Source organism: Lutra lutra, chromosome 14 (genome assembly GCF_902655055.1).
Source record: "Lutra lutra chromosome 14, mLutLut1.2, whole genome shotgun sequence".
NCBI lineage: Eukaryota > Metazoa > Chordata > Mammalia > Carnivora > Mustelidae > Lutra > Lutra lutra.
The window spans coordinates 54,247,659-54,265,463 of record NC_062291.1 but is presented as its reverse complement, the minus strand read 5'-3'; the positions used below and the strand labels follow the sequence as shown (position 1 = coordinate 54,265,463).

The 17,805-nt window shown below is 38.2% G+C and overlaps 2 protein-coding genes across 2 annotated transcripts in view; one reads left to right on the top strand and one right to left on the bottom strand.

The window, feature by feature from the left end:
* Positions 1-16,999, bottom strand: part of KIF11 (kinesin family member 11) — a 45,230-nt gene extending 28,231 nt beyond the window's left edge. Inside the window, exons 1-9 of the mRNA XM_047702577.1 lie at positions 16,650-16,999; positions 10,903-11,035; positions 10,102-10,199; positions 9,936-10,014; positions 8,383-8,568; positions 8,145-8,269; positions 4,645-4,735; positions 3,075-3,317; positions 1,195-1,290 (exon numbers count right to left, since the gene is read on the bottom strand). Of these exons, the coding sequence (XP_047558533.1) occupies positions 1,195-1,290; positions 3,075-3,317; positions 4,645-4,735; positions 8,145-8,269; positions 8,383-8,568; positions 9,936-10,014; positions 10,102-10,199; positions 10,903-11,035; positions 16,650-16,726 (1,128 nt within the window). The 5' untranslated portion in view covers positions 16,727-16,999. The remainder of the gene's footprint in view (positions 1-1,194; positions 1,291-3,074; positions 3,318-4,644; positions 4,736-8,144; positions 8,270-8,382; positions 8,569-9,935; positions 10,015-10,101; positions 10,200-10,902; positions 11,036-16,649) is intronic.
* LOC125084781 (proteasome assembly chaperone 1-like) lies at positions 13,098-14,012 on the top strand. Its single transcript, XM_047702578.1, is given in 1 exon segment — positions 13,098-14,012. A coding segment is annotated over 1 exon segment (606 nt). The 5' UTR covers positions 13,098-13,268; the 3' UTR covers positions 13,875-14,012.
* Positions 17,000-17,805: the final 806 nt, after the last annotated feature.

The following is a 17,805-nucleotide window of genomic DNA, read 5'->3' as shown; positions in this document are numbered from 1 at the left end:
ATCCCAGGCTCCTGGGATCAAGCCCCGCATCGGGCTCTCTGCTCGGCAGGGAGCCTGCTTCCTTTCCTCTCTCTCTGCCTGCCTCTCTGCCTACTTGTGATCTCTGTCTGTCAAATAAATAAATAAAATTAAATTAAAAAAAAAAAAAAAGAATTTGCATAGACCTTTCACAAAAAAGATATACAAATGGATAATAAGCATACAAAAAGATGCTCATTATCATTATTCACTAGGGGAATGCTAATTAAAACCATGCTGAGGGTAAAATCATACCCTTATTAGAATGGCTAACATTAAAAAGACAGACTATAACATGTGTTGGGGAGGATGTGGAGAAACTGCAACCCTCACTCATTTGCTGCTAATGAAAATTTAAAGTGGTACAGCCACTTTGGAAAACAGTTTCTTAAAAAGTTAAACATAAACTTCCTGTGCAACACATAAATTAAACTTCTAAGTATCTACCTAAAAGGACTGCAAATACATCAACACAAAGATTTATATGCTAATATTCATAGCAGCACTACGGGAAATGATCCAAATTTCCATTGGCTGATGAATGGATAAACACAATGTGTTATTATCCATTTAATGGAATACCATTCAGCAAAATAGCCTATTGATACATGCTACAACATAGATGAAGCCCCAGTGTTATGCTAAGTGAAAGAAGCCAGATGCAAAAGATCAAATATTGCATGATTCCATTTAAGAAATGGCTGGAAAGGGCAAATCTACAGACAAAAAGTGTGTCAGTTGTTGATTGTTTGCAAAGGGGTAAAGGGGAACTTTACAGTGACAGAAATTTCCAAAGTAGACTGTAGTGATGTTGCACAACTCTATAAATGTACTAAACATCACTGCAGTATAGGCTTACAATGGAGGAGTGTTATGGAAATTATACCCTAATGTGTGGTAATAATACCACATTAATGTATGGTGATTGTACCTTAAAGCTAGAAATAAATAAATTTTGTAAATGTAAATAATTGCAAATTTTGCTGGCTTGATAGAGCTGGTAAAGTCACCATATTAGCATTAGAAAAAACATTTTAATATATTAGGTAGTTAATTAAAATCATTAGATGAAATGCCTTACCACAGGCAATTAAATAAATCTTAACAATTATCTATTTCAGGTCCTTATTTTTACATTTGTCAAACAATACATTCCTCCGCAAAATCCACAATTACCTTAATAAGAGCTCTTTTGGTGAGTTTCTGGTTAACTTCAGGCTTATTTAGTATATTCTTTGCTCTATGAGCATATTCCAATGTACTCAGAGTTTCCTGTAAAAAAAAGAAAATGCCAATTACTAAAGATTCTATAAGAACAATGTAGTTCTGTTATCTAAAAGGATTATAAAATAAGTTTATAAAGTAAGTTACAAGAAAAAAATAATTTACAAGAAATAACTTACGGTTATATCTAACCTAAAAATCTATCATCCACTAGGACCACTATTCTAAATCTTTACAAGGAAATTTGTTCAAAACAGCCTTTTCTTCCCTTCTTTCTAATTTAAAAGGTCATCTTCTTTATGATAATTTGCCTAAGAATTTTTTACTTCAGTCTTCACACTCAATGAACCCCCTCACCTGATGAGTAAGCATAACATCCTATATCCATACAATGGAAAATTACTCACCTACAAAAAGAAATGAAGCCTGGATACATGTGAACCCACATGGATGAACACTGAAAACACGCTAAATGCAAGAAGGCAGTCACAAAAGAACACTTATTGCATGATTCCAATTGCACACAATGTCCAGATTAGGCAAATCTATAGATTACAAAAGTAGGTTGGGGCACCTGGCTGTCTCAGTTGGCTAAGCATCTGCCTTCAGCTCAGGTCATAATCTCAGAGTCCTGGGATCAAGCCCCACATCGGGCTCTCTGTTTACTGGGGAATCAGCTTCTCCCTCTCTCTCCCTTTGCCCCCAACTTGTGCTCTAATAAAGAAATAAAATCTTTTTAAAAAGTTGGGGGGGAGGCTCCTGGGTACCTTTGGCTCGGGTCGTGATCCCAGAGTCCTGGGATTGAGCCCTGCATCGGGCTCCTTGCTCATCAGAAGCCAGCTACTCCCTCTCCCACTCCCCCTGTTTGCGTTCCCTCTCTCGCTGTGTCTCTCTCTGTCAAATAAATAAAACAAAATCTTTAAAAAAAAAAAAAGAAAGGAAAAGAAAAGAAAAAAAATTTGAAGTAGGTTAGTCGTGACCTAGGGCTGGGAATGTGGGCAAACGGAGAGTGATTCCTAATGGGTTACAAGGTTTCTTTCTGAGGTAATGAAAATGCTTTAAATAGACTTTAGTGATGGTTGCACAGCTCAGCAAATATATTAAAATCATCGAATTACATACTTTTAATAGGTGATTTAATGGCATGTGAATTACATCTCAGTAAAGATGTTTTTTAAAATGAAAGGGGAATTAGAGACCTTATAAATCCTTTTCTAACTCCATTTAAAGGAAACAATCACAATAAAATAAGAGATTTCGCCATCTTTTTTTTTTTGCTTCTCTTGGTTTTACCACCTGTTCTCACATATCCAAACCCATCTTCAGTGCCCTCTAAGAGCTTCTACAACACTAGCATTCAATTAACTCACTTTTAAGTCCCCAATTAAATCTCCATACCCTGGCCCCAATCAGAGTACCCGCTTAGCAGGGAGTCTGATTCTTCCTCTCCCTCTACCCACTCCTCCACCCCCTCACTCTCTCTCAAATAAATAAATAAAATCTTTTTTAAAATCTCCATACCACATGTAAGCATCCACTGCTAATGACCACAGCAATTTCTTTTGAAGACTGTGTAGGAAAAGCCATTAAGTAATTGGCTTTTTAAGATTAAAAACTGCCAGGAAGTAGAAAAACAATTTTTTCAGTGTTGTCCTCCTACGTCCATGTACAATATCCAGATTCTTTTACTCTTGCTTAGAATGAATGAAGCCAATTAATGAGCTTTTAAAATATATGATAAAAAAATAAAACCAAAAAAATAAAATAAAGTAAGTGATAGCTAAATAAGAATTACAGCTACTACACTTGCAGATGCCTATTAAAGGGCTTACCTCAAGATTGAGAGATGCAGGAGAAATTGTTGCAATTATGGATGTTCTTGTACGTCCCCCAAGAGAATCCTGGAGGATTCTAGTTAGTTTAGATTCTCGATAAGGAACATGAGGCGTTCTTTCTACAAGAGCAGTAATGACCCTTCCCAAAGTCAAAAGGGATTGATTGATATTTCCAGCTTCCCGAGCTCTCTTGTCAACTGCTCCAGAACGGCCAATGTTCTCACTTCCTGCAAGATCAACCTTGAATTTCAAAAATAAAAGTTGTTAATTCAACCTCGAATTTCAAAAATAAAAGCTGTTAGTTCCACTGGATTTGGACACAAAGACTTTCATTCTCCAGTATAATGTATCAACTACCCACCAAGATAATTTTTTTATTATTAACAATATACTACAAAGCTAATTACCTAGGAACTTCAAAAATATTGTCTAGAAGTACAGAATTTCAAGCTGCTCTGTGGTGGTCAAGAATGAAAGAGTTGAAGGGTCCCTGAGTGGCTGGCTCAGAGCCTTAATTGTCCAAATTTTTTTTTAAAGATTTTATTATTTATTTGACAGAGAGAGAGGTCAAAAGTAGGCAGAGAAGGGGAAGTAGGCTTCCCGCTAAGCAGAGAGCCCGATTCCGGCCTTGATCCCAGGACCCTGAGATCATGACCTGAGCCAAAGGCAGAGGCTTAACCCACTGAGCCACCCAGGTGCCTTAAGCATCCAGCCCATAATTTTGGCTCAGGTCATTATCTCAGGGTCGTGAGATCCCCATATTGGGCTCCTCACTCAGCTGGGATTCTGCTTGAGATTCTCTCTCCCTCTCTCCCCTCTAAAATAAATAAATCTTTAAAAAAAAAAAAAAAAAGAATGAAACAGTGGTTTGACCCAGCAATCCCACTTCTATGTATATCATCCAAGAGAAATAAAATCAGTAACTCAAAGAGATATCTGCACTCCCATGTTCAATGAATTATTCATAATAGCCAAGATATAGAAACAGTGATGAATGAATAGAGAAGATATGGTATACATGTACAATGGAATACATTTACTTAGCCATGAAAAAGAAGGAAATCCTGCATTTTATAACAACATGGATGAACCTAGAATATATAATGCAAAGTGAAATAAGCCAGACAGAGAAGAACAAATACTGTATGATCTCCCTTATGTGTAGAATTGAGGGGGTGTGGGGGAAGAAAGTTAGTTCACGGAAATGGAGAGTAGAATGACGGTTACCAAGAGTAGGAGAATGGGGGAGAAGCAGGTGCTGGTCAAAGAGTATAAGCCTTCAATTATAAGATGAATAAACTCTGAGGATGTAATGTACACTATGGTAATGACAGCTGAAACATGCTAAGAGTAGACCTAAGCATTCTTACCCCGCCGCAAAAAAGTGACTATGTGAGGTGAAGGATATGTTAATTAACCTGATTATGGTAATCATTTCACAAAGCATACATATATCAAATCATCCCTTTTTTTTACACTTTAAATATATAATTTTATTTGTCAATTATACCTTAATAATGCTAGAGAAAAAAAAGAATGAAACAGTGGTATTAAGGCAGACACTTACCAAGTTCAACTTTCCAATTTTAACAAGCTCCTCTCCATCAATTGTAGTTTCTTTCATATGTATCGTAACAGAGAAAACTGAGTGGGAACGACTAGAAAACAAGATCAGGTTGTCCAGTCATTGTAACAAAACATTATTTGCTTTCTATAAAATATTAAAAAGAGTAAAGAAAGACCAAACGCCACAAGGTAGAGAAAGATAGTATCAGACAGGAGACATCAATAAGATTTTGGAAGACAGAGAATAGATAGTATAATGCTTAGGTTTTTGCTTTCTTGTACCTGCTGCCTGCAGAGGGGACCCCAATAAGAAACTATCTGTAAACACCCTAAAAGACTTAGGAACTAGAATCCTCAGACCTCTAAAAGCTGGATGTGGGGTCGGTTTTGGACAGTTGCGTGGTATGTCAGAGGAAAAGGCTAGAAATCAGTCTTCCTATTTATAAGAATCTCTTGAAATATGTCATTACCATAAATTCAAACAGTACCACACAAATAATCAAATTACTTGATTTCAATGTCAGCTGTTGTAAAAATATATTGTTCTGCTTTGAGAATATCAGAAATAATTAATACCCTCTCCTGAAAAGCAAATATTAAATAAGAATGATTACCAAAATACTACAAGACAATCACCACTAGACTATAAAGGGTTCCAAAGTCTATCTTATGTACTAACATTCAGCTTTTATCTGAGGGATACAAAAGCTATATAGACAACAAAAGACCTCTTACTCCCGTATCAATGACATTTGGTGAACATCCTTCTTTGTTAATTTCACTGATGATTAGTGAGGAATATGGTAATTTTTAATTTTCTTATTTGTACTTTTCATGTTGCTTGGAAAATTTTACAGTAAGAATCATACTTTATTATTTAAAATTACAGAAAAGGGGAAGGGCACAGGAAAAGTATAAAGAAACTATAAATCTGGGGCGCCTGGGTGGCTCAGTCGTTAACCGTGTGTCTTCAGCTCAGGTCATGATCCCAGGGTCCTGGGATCGAGCCCCACATCAGTCTCTCTGCTCAGCAGGGAGTCTGCTTCCCCGAGGCCCCTCCCCGCCCCGTCTCTCTGCTTGTCTCTCTGCATACTTGTGATCTCTGTGTGTCAAATAAATAAATAAAATCTTAAAAAATAATAAATAAAAAGAAAAGAAAAAGTATAAATCTGAATTCAATATGTATTTCATATCTTCTACCATTATTTACCCATTCCTAATTCAAGATTATGGAATTACTGCACTCAAGCATAGACCTCAACTCTGATTTTGGAAAATTGAATGTTTTACTTCACTTTATCACATAGATTCATAAAAAGACCGTCACACAAGTCTACATATAAAAAAAATGAGTCCTAGAGGGCATCTGGGCGGCTCAATCCGTTAAGTATCTGCCTTTGGCTCAGGTCATGATCCCAAAGTCCTGGGATCAATCAAATCCAGAGTCAGGCTCCTTGCTCAGGGAGTCTGCTTCTCCCTGACCCTCTGCATCCCTCCCAACCCCCACTCATGCTCTTTCTCTAAAATAAATAAAATCTTTAAAAAAAGAAATCCTAAATTATACAAATTTATGAAAAAGCAGGAATTTATTTAAAAGAAAGGTTTTAATTTCTTTTTTTTTTTCTTTAAGATTTTTTATTTATTTATTTGACAGAGAGAGATCACAAGCAGGCAGAGAGGCAGGCAGAGAGACAGGAGGAAGTAGGCTCCCTGCTGAGCAGAGAGCCCGATGCGGGACTCGATCCCAGGACTCCGAGATCATGACCTGAGCCGAAGGCAGCGGCTTAACCCACTGAGCCACCCAGGCGCCCCATAAAAGAAAGGTATTTAGAGAAAAGAAATATTATCTAGTCTTAAACTCATTCCTCCAAATTCTACATAATTTTTTTTTATTTAGATTTTATTTATTTATTTGAGAGAGAGACAGTGAGAGAGAGCATGAGCAAGGAGAAGGTGAGAGAGAGAAGCAGACTCCCCGTGGAGCTGGGAGCCCTATGCGGGACTCGATTCCGGGACTCCAGGATCATGACCTGAGCCGAAGGCAGTCGTCCAACCAACTGAGCCACCCAGGCGTCCCTACATAATTTTTTTAAATGGCAAGCTATTATAGGAAAATTTAATTAAAATCATAAAATCACCCATAATTTCATGATTTTCATTACTTTCATGTTATTTTTTTGTTCTTTAAATGCATGTGTAACTTTTCAAAGAGTTGCAGAAATTTCCAATTATAAGGGAGCAAAGAAGTAAGACATCTAATTTTTTTTTAGTTTTTCTTTTTAATTAATTTTTTTTTTTAGGTTTTGTTTATTTAAGTAATCTCTACACCCAACATGGGGCTCAAACTCACAACCCCGAGATCAAGAGTCAGATGCTCTTCTGACTGAGCCAGCCATGCACCCTGAGATCTATTTTTTTTGTTTTGTTTTTTATATATATTTTTAAAATTTTTTTAAAGATTTTATTTATTTATTTATTTGACAGACAGAGATCACAAGTAGACAGAAGCAGGCAGAGAGAGAGAGAGAGGAAGGGAAGCAGGCTCCCTGCTGAGCAGAGAGCCTGATGTGGGGTTCGATCCCAGGACCCTGGGATAATGACCTGAGCAGAAGGCAGAGGCTTTAACCCATTGAGCCACCCAGGCGCCCTCTGAGATCTATTTCTAATAATTACTTTGTAGGTCAGGGAAACTGATATTCAGATAAGTTCACTAATTTACCTGAAGTCACATGTTTGGTTAATTGCAAATATCTAACTCCCAATCTATAGCTTTTTAAATTACACTCTAATGCTTCCTTCACAGAACAGTAGAAAAAAATATCACCTGACTTGGTAAACTGCTTTTCTAGAATTTGGGATTCTTTTCATAGGGGGTGCTAACCAAATATGCCCCTTTCTACCCTGGAAGGCCAGTGTTAGTGACCATGTCTTCCTATATACTTTATACACATACTTTAATTTTACTTAAATCATGTTGTACAACCCAAATATATGTAATTTTTGTCGGTCATACTGCAATAAAGCCAGGGGAAAAATTAAATGAAGCTATTTGACTTTCTTCTAATCCTTACTTAAACCATGGGCTTTTAAACTTTGTTCTAGGTATTCACGGAGGCCCCCAAAAAGTGCTCAGGGATAATCTACAGGAGGCTGAGGAGTTAAGCCTCTGAGCATCCCACCCTCAAACAAGATTTCATCCCACCCTCAAATCGACTACAGCAGGCACATATTAATCTAGGCTCCTGCATATGATTTCATTTGAGAAAAAAATAGTCTACTTAAAAAAGATTAATACTTCTCTAATTTGACTTGTCTTTGTTCTCCTTCCAACATTCTTCCAATACTGGTGCTTGCCTCTAAATCTCAAGCCAATTACTAAAGCATGAAATCAAACATACATACAGTCTAGGTATGGGACTCACATACTTTGATGCACCTCAATTTGATTTCCCACGTTAAAAAGAAAACGGAGCGATGGGGAGAGGACACTGGCTTTCTTACCTAGAGTATGCATTCATCAGAGTTGCCGCAGTTGTCCGTTTTGCTGCTCCCTTCTCCAAAATCTGATAGACTTCATCCTTGTTGTGTACTGTAATTTCTTCTAAACCTTTGATTATCACTCCCCTCTGAGCAAATATCAAAAGATCATCCATGAGGTTGGTAAAAAATATATATACTGACTTCTCAAAGCATCACACATTAAAATCCAGAGACATTTCATTCTCAAAGACTGAGATACCTTGTTACGGGGATCGTCAAACATCTGCAGTCTCTCAGAAACATCAGAAGATGGATTAAGAAGATCAAAAAGTTCTTCATTATAGATTTCCAACAGAGACACTTTGACTGAAAATTCAGTACCATTATCAGTAAGTTTCTCAAAAATTTGATGAAGGGTACGTGGAATTATACCAGCCAAGGGATCCTGAAATTATAGTATTAGTTAGGACTAAAATAAGGGAAGAATGCCATTTACTATGGCTCTTAAAACACTTTTATGATATATCTATGATATATATTTAAACACAAATATGATATATGATATATTTATGATATATTTAAACACAAATATGAGGGGCATCTGAGTGTCTCAGTTGTTTAGGCATCCAACTCTTGGTTTCAGCTCAGATCATGATCTCTGGGTCATGGGATCAAGTCCCATGTAGGGTTCTGCCCTTAGCATGAGGTCCGGGTTGAGCTTCTTTCCTTCCTCCTCTCCCTCCCACTCTGTTCCTCCCTCCACTCACTGTGCTCTCAATCTCTCTCTCTGAAGTTAATAAAATCTTTAAACATAAATATTTCAAAACAGGTTAAAAAAAACTAACCAAATATTAGAGCAGCCAAGTCATTTATGAGTTTATGCAACAGTAATTATTTTTCTTCATACCTTCCACAAGTCTGTCCTACCCATCAGCCACTTCATGTCTGAAGATTACATAGAAACCAACTGAACTAAACTACTTAGAAAGCCACATTTAATAATTCTTTCTAACTTGGCTCATGAGAACATTAGTAATACAACCATGTTAACAGAAATAGGCCCATCTAACAGGATATTCCCTAATTCTAACATAAACACAGTTGTTTCTGAAATATCTAAGCATCTGTAATAAAATTATTATAAATCTTTAAATTTTGAAACTGTGCTTTAAGTGTACTCCTTATTTCCTATGGTTATAATTCCATAACTTTATTATCCATGCTTAAAGTTATTAATGCCTCAACTATTAACCACTAGAAAAAAGGATCAACCTAAATGTTAACAAGTTAGAAAATTAACTTAGTCATTAAACTGACTTAAACACACTTGATAGAAATCTTTGTAAAACCTAGTATGTGCTTTCTACACTATCTAGTAATACAGTAATCTTAATTTCTTAAATACTGAAGGTCATTGTTGATACCATGCTGCCTCTTACTATGTTAACTTTATGACAAACTCACTCCCCTACACTGCAAAGTCTTCCCTTTAAAGCCATAATCACATGCCACTTTTCCACAATATTCTGCTCCAACTAGTCTGTCCCAAACAGACCTCTCTCTTATCATTTAACTGTGTCATATGTATTGGTCCTTTCTCTCCTAATGATACCATGTTTCTTAAACAGGAATCATACCACATACTTTAATTTTACTAAAATAGTAGTTTATACTATATTCATGTTTGACATAGGTATACTGATCTTCTCTTTTCACCAATTTTTTTTAACCAATTTTTTGGTTTTTTTCCAACCAACTTTTTTTATTCAGTCATAGTTCAGCGAGACGGAAATTATTATAAACCATAAATACCTCCTCCCAAGTGTACTCTTCATTAGGTGACCTCTCACCTTCCATTGTAAAGGTTTTTCCAGTGCCAGTTTGGCCATATCTGTTAAAATTAACCAAAGTGGTAAACAGAAAATAAATACATGCTTCTAAACGTTTTCAGCACTTTGAAAAACAGTGTTTTACTCACGCGAAAATAGTGCAATTATAACCCATAATAACTTCATCCAGAATTGGACAAACAACACTTCGGTAAACATCAATTTGTTTAGTAGAAGCTCCAAAAACCTATCCAAAAAAAAAAAAAAAAAATCAAAGCAATTCTTCAGGAAAAAGGTACTTCAAATTACTCACTTTAAAAATTTTGTTTTTAATCTATTAACTCATTCAGCCCACTAGAAACCACTTGAAAACTCAGAGTTGGGACGCCTGGGTGGCTCAGTGGGTTAAGATTCTGCCTTTGGTTCAGGTCAAGATCTCAAGGTCTTGGAATGGAGCCTGGCATCAGGCTCTCTGCTCTGCTTCCCTCTCTCTCTGCCTGCCTCTCTGTCTACTTGTGATATTTCCCTCTCTCTCTCTCTCTCTCTCTCTCTCTGTCAAATAAATAAATAAATAAATCTTAAAAAAAAAAAAAGGAAAAAAGAAAACTCAAGAGTCAACTCAAACTTGGAACTGTATACTATAACCTAGAGGAAATAGGTATACAAGAATAACTTTACATAGCAAATAATAAAGGAGTAGCAGCATTTTAAGAAATAGGTACTGGGGCACCTGGGTGGCTCAGCCAGTTGGGCATCTGACTCTTGGACTTTTGGCTTAGGTTGTGATCTTGGGGTAATGAGATTGAGCCCCATGTGTCAGGCTCTGTCTGCACTCAGAAGAGTCTGCTTGTTCCTCTTTCTCTGCTCCAACCCCGCTCCTTAACATGCTCTCTGATAAATAAATAAAATCTTGAAAAAAAAAAAAAAGAAAGAAAGAAAAAAATAGGTACCATATCAAAAGTGTATGTTTTCCTTGAGCTCTTGTCGGCCAAGCCTCCAGTTCGTACACTAACTTCTTTTCGTACATGATCACATTCTACTACAGAATGGGCATTAGCTTTCCGTTCTGCCAAATTAAATGGTCTATAAAAAGAAATATACAAAGGTATTTTAAAAACTCTTAGTTATCAGGTTACAGATGGCATTATCATTAATACCTTACACAATAACGAAGTGAAGTTTTTTGACACTATTGGTGACAGGGATTAAGTGGGGGACTAAAATGATACTGGTAAAGCAGACAGCAGAATTTTTAGTTTCAACTCCCAGAAATAAAAAAATAGGTTTTTTACTTTTCAAAGACATGTAAAACATGACAATTCTGACAGCTTCCTGGACTAGATGTAAACAGAATAACTCGTTAAAAAAAAGGCCAAACTTATTTTTCAGAATTCTATTTCCATTATTCTTAGAGTCTAAGAATATTAGGCTATGACGTAGAAGAAAGAACATGCCAGATTTGTGTTCAAAATACTAACCTGTCAGTGGATAACTGGCACACACATGCCTCCCCCCAATACCGAAAGAAAAGAAAAAAGAAATCCTATTTAGTTTAGTTTCCCAGTGTCTCCTACTATGCTTGGCACACATCCTAATATCTGTTAAACTATATAGCTTAATAAATGTCATCCTAAGAGGAGTGATGGAAGAGCTGAAAAGAACCCTAGTCCACACAGTAGCATCATTCAGATATATATACACTTAACACACATCTGTGCCAAAGAAAGAGATGTACTCGACCTGAGTTCATTTTTCCCTTTCAGTTTCACATATTATGAAAGGAAATGGCAACTACTACATAAACCAAGTTGCTATTTATTTTAAAAATGATACAACATCCTCTGCCATGCTCCATTCCGAGTATATTTTTGACAGGCAGAAAATCAAATTTGTGATCCTGGAAAATTTAACTCACCAACTTGCAGGTAACACATAATAATGCTATCGATTGTCAAATGTAATGAAACCTACACAATGTACATAACCCATGGCATGAAATATTATTAAAAGTTCAACAAACTTAAGTCAAAACCAACTTATACTGAGGTAGGCCAAGAGTATCAAGTACAATGAATTCTCTCACATGGTTAAAGCTTTTTCTTTTTTTTTTTTTAAGATTTTATTTATTTATTTGACAGAGAGAAATCACAAGTAGGCAGAGAGGCAGGCAGAGAGAGAGGAGGAAGCAGGCTCCCTGCTGAGCAGATAGCCCGATGTGGGGCTTAAACCCAGGACCTGGGATCATGACCTGAGACGAAGGCAGCGGCTTAACCCACTGAGCCACCCAGGCACCCCTGGTTAAAGCTTTTTCAATTAGTTTATAATTCTTAGCATCTCTCAACTATTCTCTTTGCCATGATGTGTGATGACATTAACCAAATGAATACCATTCAAGATGTCACAACCAAGTACTAGATATTCACACAGATCACACGTTTCTAAAAGTTATCAAAACTCCCACTGAGGAGCTTTAAGAACTATTTGTACTATCATAAAAAGTACTGCTAAGCCACTATATTCCTAACCAAACTTCTCTAATTAGAAATTGTAAGGTTTCTGTTAATGACACTAACAAACCAATCAATTTGTTGGTCTCACTACAGTCACATTACATTCATTCGTTCATTCCATAAATATTCGTCAAGTACTTATTATGTGATTGATATTTGTCTAGGAACTGAGGGTATACCAGTGAACAAAACCAAGGTTCGAAAAAAACCCAAAACATCCAAATTCCTATTCTCAGAGAGCTTTTATCCTAATGTTATAGATATATCAGGTGCTGATAAATTAGAAATCAAAGTAAACAAAACAGACTAAGTGTGATTGGAATTGATGATGCGGGAAAATGGACAGTTGCTGGGGCGCCTGAGTGGCTCAGTGGGTTAAAGCCTCTGCTTTCGGCTCAGGTCATGATCCCAGAGTCCTGGGATCGAGCCCCGCATCGGGCTCTCTGCTTGGCAGGGAGCCTGCTTCCTCCTCTCTCTCTCTGCCTGCCTCTCTGCCTACTTGTGATTTCTGTCTGTCAAATAAATAAATAAAATCTTTAAAAATAAAAAAAAAAAAAAAAAAAAAAAGAAAATGGACAGTTGCTATTACTATTTTAGGGTGGTCCGGGAAGGCTTCTTTTCTCTGATTTAGGGAGACGGCCGAGGACAGGGAGGTCCGGCGGCAGCTAACGCGGAAGAGGGAGGTTCGGCTCTTTCGAAGACAGACAAAAACATCTTTGGAAGTTTCTCTGCTGGAAAAATATCCTTGCTCCAAATTCATAATTGCTATAGGAAATAATGCAGTAGCGTTTTTGTCATCATTTGTAATGAATTCAGGAGTCTGGGAAGAAGTTGGCCGTGCTAACCTCTGGAATGAATGGTGTAAAACAACGGACACGACACATCTGTTCCTCGCAGAGGCCTTTTGTGTATTTTATCATCTGAAATCGAGTCCCTCGGTCGTCCTCTGTCAGTGCAGCTGCTACGTAGCTGAAGATCAGCAGTATCAGTGGCTGGAAAAGGTCTTTGGCTCTTGTGCAAGGAAGAATATGCAAGTGACGATTCTCACATGTCGGCATGTTACTGACTATTAAACTTCAGAATCTACTAGCAGCCTTCATTCTCCTTTCCTGAAAGCCCTAAAAACACAGAATTTCAAAGAGCCTCCATGCTGTTCACTGCTGGAACAACCAAATATCGTACATGACCTTCCTGCAGCAGTTCTGAGTTACTGTCAAGTGTGGAGGATTCCTGCAGTTCTGTATTTGTGTTACACTGATGTGATGAAGTTAGACCTAATCACAGTTGAAGCTTTTAAGCCTATCCTTTCTTCCAGAAGCTTGAAAGGTTTGGTTAAGAATATTCCTCAGAGCACAGAGATACTGAAGAAATTGATGACAACAAATGAAATTCAGAGTAACATTTATACATGATTCCGGAGATAGTTTTGTAAAGTGTATTACCATCCATTCCTTCAAGGGGAGCAGGGTGTATGGGTTTGTTGGTTATTATTTTTTCCCCCCAAGGGGGTATTTTGCAGATGTACAAACAGAATAAACTTATTTTAAATTAAAAAAAAAAAAAAAAAAAGCCCTTAGGCAAAAAAAAAGAAAAAAAATTAAGCAGAATCTAAAAAGTGAGGGAGCCAGTCATATAGCTATTTTGGTGGGAAAGCTTTCTAGGCAGAGTGAAATTGCAAAGGCCCTGAGGTAGAGGTTCGTAGATGTGTGTGGTAGGGTGGGGGGCAGGGGAGTTATGTAGGGTATAATAAAGATAACCAGTAGCTAGATCAATGTGAGGGGTCTATAACCTTCAAACTGTGGGCCAAATCTGGCCCTTGTCTTACCAGAGCCCTAGAATGATTTCTACAATTTTAAAGGGTTATTAAAAAAAAAAAAAAAATCAGATGCTGCTTTGGTAGCAGTTCTTTGGCAGATTCATTCCACCACTTAAATCTGAAAACAAGGGACCACACAGTCTTACTGATTTCAGGTAAAAATGTCCAGCAAAACAGCAAGCACCAACAAACACGGCCCAGGCAAGAACTGTGCAGCAGTTGAGACCAGAAGCCTCCATAAACGAACAAAGGTTTCAATGGCATCATCGGACCTCAAGTTCTACTGTGAGGAGCACGCCAGGAGCAACTCTTTGCTGACAGAGATACCAACTTCAGAAAATGTTCTCAAAAAAAAAAAGAAAGAAAGAAAGAAAGAAAATCTTCTCAAGAATAAAGAAAAAAAATCACTTCTCGGCCTTTTGGCTAAGATCAAGTGAAGAATAAAGAAAAAAAAAACTTGCATCATCTTATAGTGGAATAGTAAAACAGTTCTGTGTCTCTTCTCAATAAAGCAAATTACAAGCAGTTCCTTAACTGGGATTAAATGGGAGACTAAATGATACTGATAAAGCAGATAGCAAAATTTTTCGTTTCAACTCCCAGAAATAAAAAAATAGGTTTTTTACTTTTCAAAGACACGTAAAACATGACAATTCTGACAGCTTCCTGGACTAGATGTAAACACAATTAACTTGAAAAAGAAAAGAAAGAATGAAAAGAAAAACATTTAAAAAAAAGAAAGAAAAGAAAAACATCTCTTTATAAAAAAATTATTGTAAATAATTAGACACAACCTAAGCACTTTTCATTAGTGACAATGTAAAAGAAATCTCTTTTTAGGTAAGAAATGTACGCGGATAATAAACATGAATAAAGTTTAATTCTTGGGGTAGAGGAAGGGGGCTGGAGAGGGATACAATAGGGTTCCAAATGTAATGATTGTTTCATTTCTAATTAGGTCATGGATAACACAGATGTTTGTTACTTTTTTCTCTATAACTTTTTATAGGTCTGACAAATTTTGTAATTAACAATAAAAAAGAAAATTAAAGAAAATAAAACCATTCAGAAAAAACAATATTGTCTGGCCTTATGAAACGATCAAAATAATCTAAAAATTTGTGTTTGTGGGGCGCCTGGTTGGCTCAATAGGTAGAGCATGGAACTCTTATCTCCGGATTGTGAATTTGAGCCTCACAATGGGTGTAGAGATTGCTTAAAAATAAAATCTTTAAAAATTAAATAAATAAAAATTTGCATATGTATTACAGGCTATTAACTTTTTATTCAATCTTCAAAACAAGTAACTATTAACAGAAGCTCTAGACTACAACTAGTAAGTGGTGGCACTTAAAGTTACCATCAAATTTCCTCTATGACATCTAGTTCAGAAAGCTAGCTATTATCTTTGACAACTACAATTCAAGATATCAAAGTGGAAGAAGCAATAATTTAAGAAAGTTTGTTCACACATTTTAAAAAGGACCTTTCTTTTTAAATTTTAGAACTTCTGGATTTACAGGAAAGCTGCTAAATAGTTGGTAGAATTTGTAAAGCAACAGCAACAAAAACAAACACGAAACACACACAGACCAGTAAACCGTGGAGGGCTTTTAAAAAACTCAATAAATCAATCTTAATTAAGCAACAGTTTGCATAACGAGTATATTCCTCCTCTACTGGCTAATTTTAAAATGGGGGAGTTATTTGGAAATCAATCCGGGGAAAGTTTGAACCCTCCACCCACTCACCGCGAAGAAACAAACTATCTCCCTTGGTCTACGGAAGACCAAGTTGCAGTACAATCAGAAAGCTATACTGGCTTAAGATGCGTCCTTTTAAAAACAAACTACTCTAGCAGTTAACCTTTAAAATATAAATACAATGATGTTTCCTTGTTTGGCGAGGATTAAGAAAATATTGCAACTAGAAGAAAGAGAACAAGTCATCGATTATTCTTTTAGAGGATGATGGAAAGGACGGTAAATCCAACATAAGTACTAAAACACCTGCAAAGTAGGTATGCAGTCTTATTTCGAAACTGAGAAACTTCAAGGAGTGGCATCTCCCCAACATTAGTTTTTTAAAAGAACACACTTTTCCCTAAAAACCGGCGATCAAAGTCTCCATCTGAATACCATTTAAACTGTAACTGCTAATACAAATGCCCTTTCTTCTGAAACGGACACTAATTTACCCCTCACAGAAATCTGGCGTCGTTTTTATCGACCGAATGCGGAGAACTACGAAACACGAAGGTTTGCTCCCCGCAGACTGAAAACTAAATTCCTCTCTCCGGAGAGCACAGGCGGGAGCCCTGCACCAAAGCCAGCAAAGCCCGGCACTCCCAGTCCTGCCGGGTTCGCCCTACCTGCATCTCACCACCACCTGGATGTTCTTTCCCTTCTCCTCTTTCTTCTTCGCGGAGGAATTCGGCTGGGACGCCATGACGATCCCTGCCCGAAGGTGAAGGCCTGGCTGCGGACTCCGACGTTGTGAGGCGCGGAGGGTCCCTGCGGCTGGCGCGGTCCGGATGCCCACCTCCCCCGCCGGGTATTGGCGTGGCCAGGGGAAGCCACGCAAGCAAGCTCGACGTCTCCGCTCTCCACCAGGGGCTCTGACTGACCGAGGCGTCTGTCCCGCGCTGGCGGAAGCCTCGGAGTCACCAATCTCGTCTCCGCCCGAAGCCTCGGAAACCGAGCAACGACTCGGCGCCTCAATTTGAAAAAGGAGCCGAGACGCCGAGCCAATAGCAGCGTCGGCGCGCGAGGCACCATGGGACGCGGTGTCTTCACCAGAGCGCCGCCCTCGGGGCGTGGCCCGCGGGAAAGTAAAAAGCTGGTCGGTCCGTACCCGTCTGGAACTCGCAGTGCGGCAGGAGAGGCGAACGAGTGAACAGTGTGACTCTTCGACGTGACCTTACCCAGGTTACATAACGTCTGTCCGCCAAGATTTCCTCATCTTCAAAATGGAAGTAACAGCGCCCATTTCAGAGGGTTCGGTAAAAACTGAGCTAACGCGGACAAATAGCTTAGACTAGAACATGTAGTGTCAGGAAATCTTGCCACGATTACAAGTATTATTAGCGAGTTGTATGGCAGTGTTATGGAAGCACGGAGGGGAGAGATCCAAAGAGAAACCCTTTCTCGGAGGCAGCGTCCAGAACAGCCTTGAGTAACTGGGAAATGTTAAGAAATAAGGTTACGACGAGTACCAAGTTAAATGTCACTTTCGGGACTCTGAATTTATCCTTTAACTGGTGAGAAGATGTCGCCGTTAAATGATTCGAAGCATAAGGCAGTACTGAACTTGCCTTTTCTGACTAGCGTTTCCGAACGACTGACGCAGGCTCGGGGTGCGCTTCGCTTCTTCTACGTGGCGCCGCAACCCCTCTCCACCCCGCCGTCTTGAGGAGCTCTAGCCCACGCCTGCGCCGTCAGCCTACAAATCCCAGCAGGCAGCGCTCCCTGGGCCCCGCCTCCGCTGCGTAACTCCGGCTTTCCGTAGACGTCCAGCAAGCGTCCTGG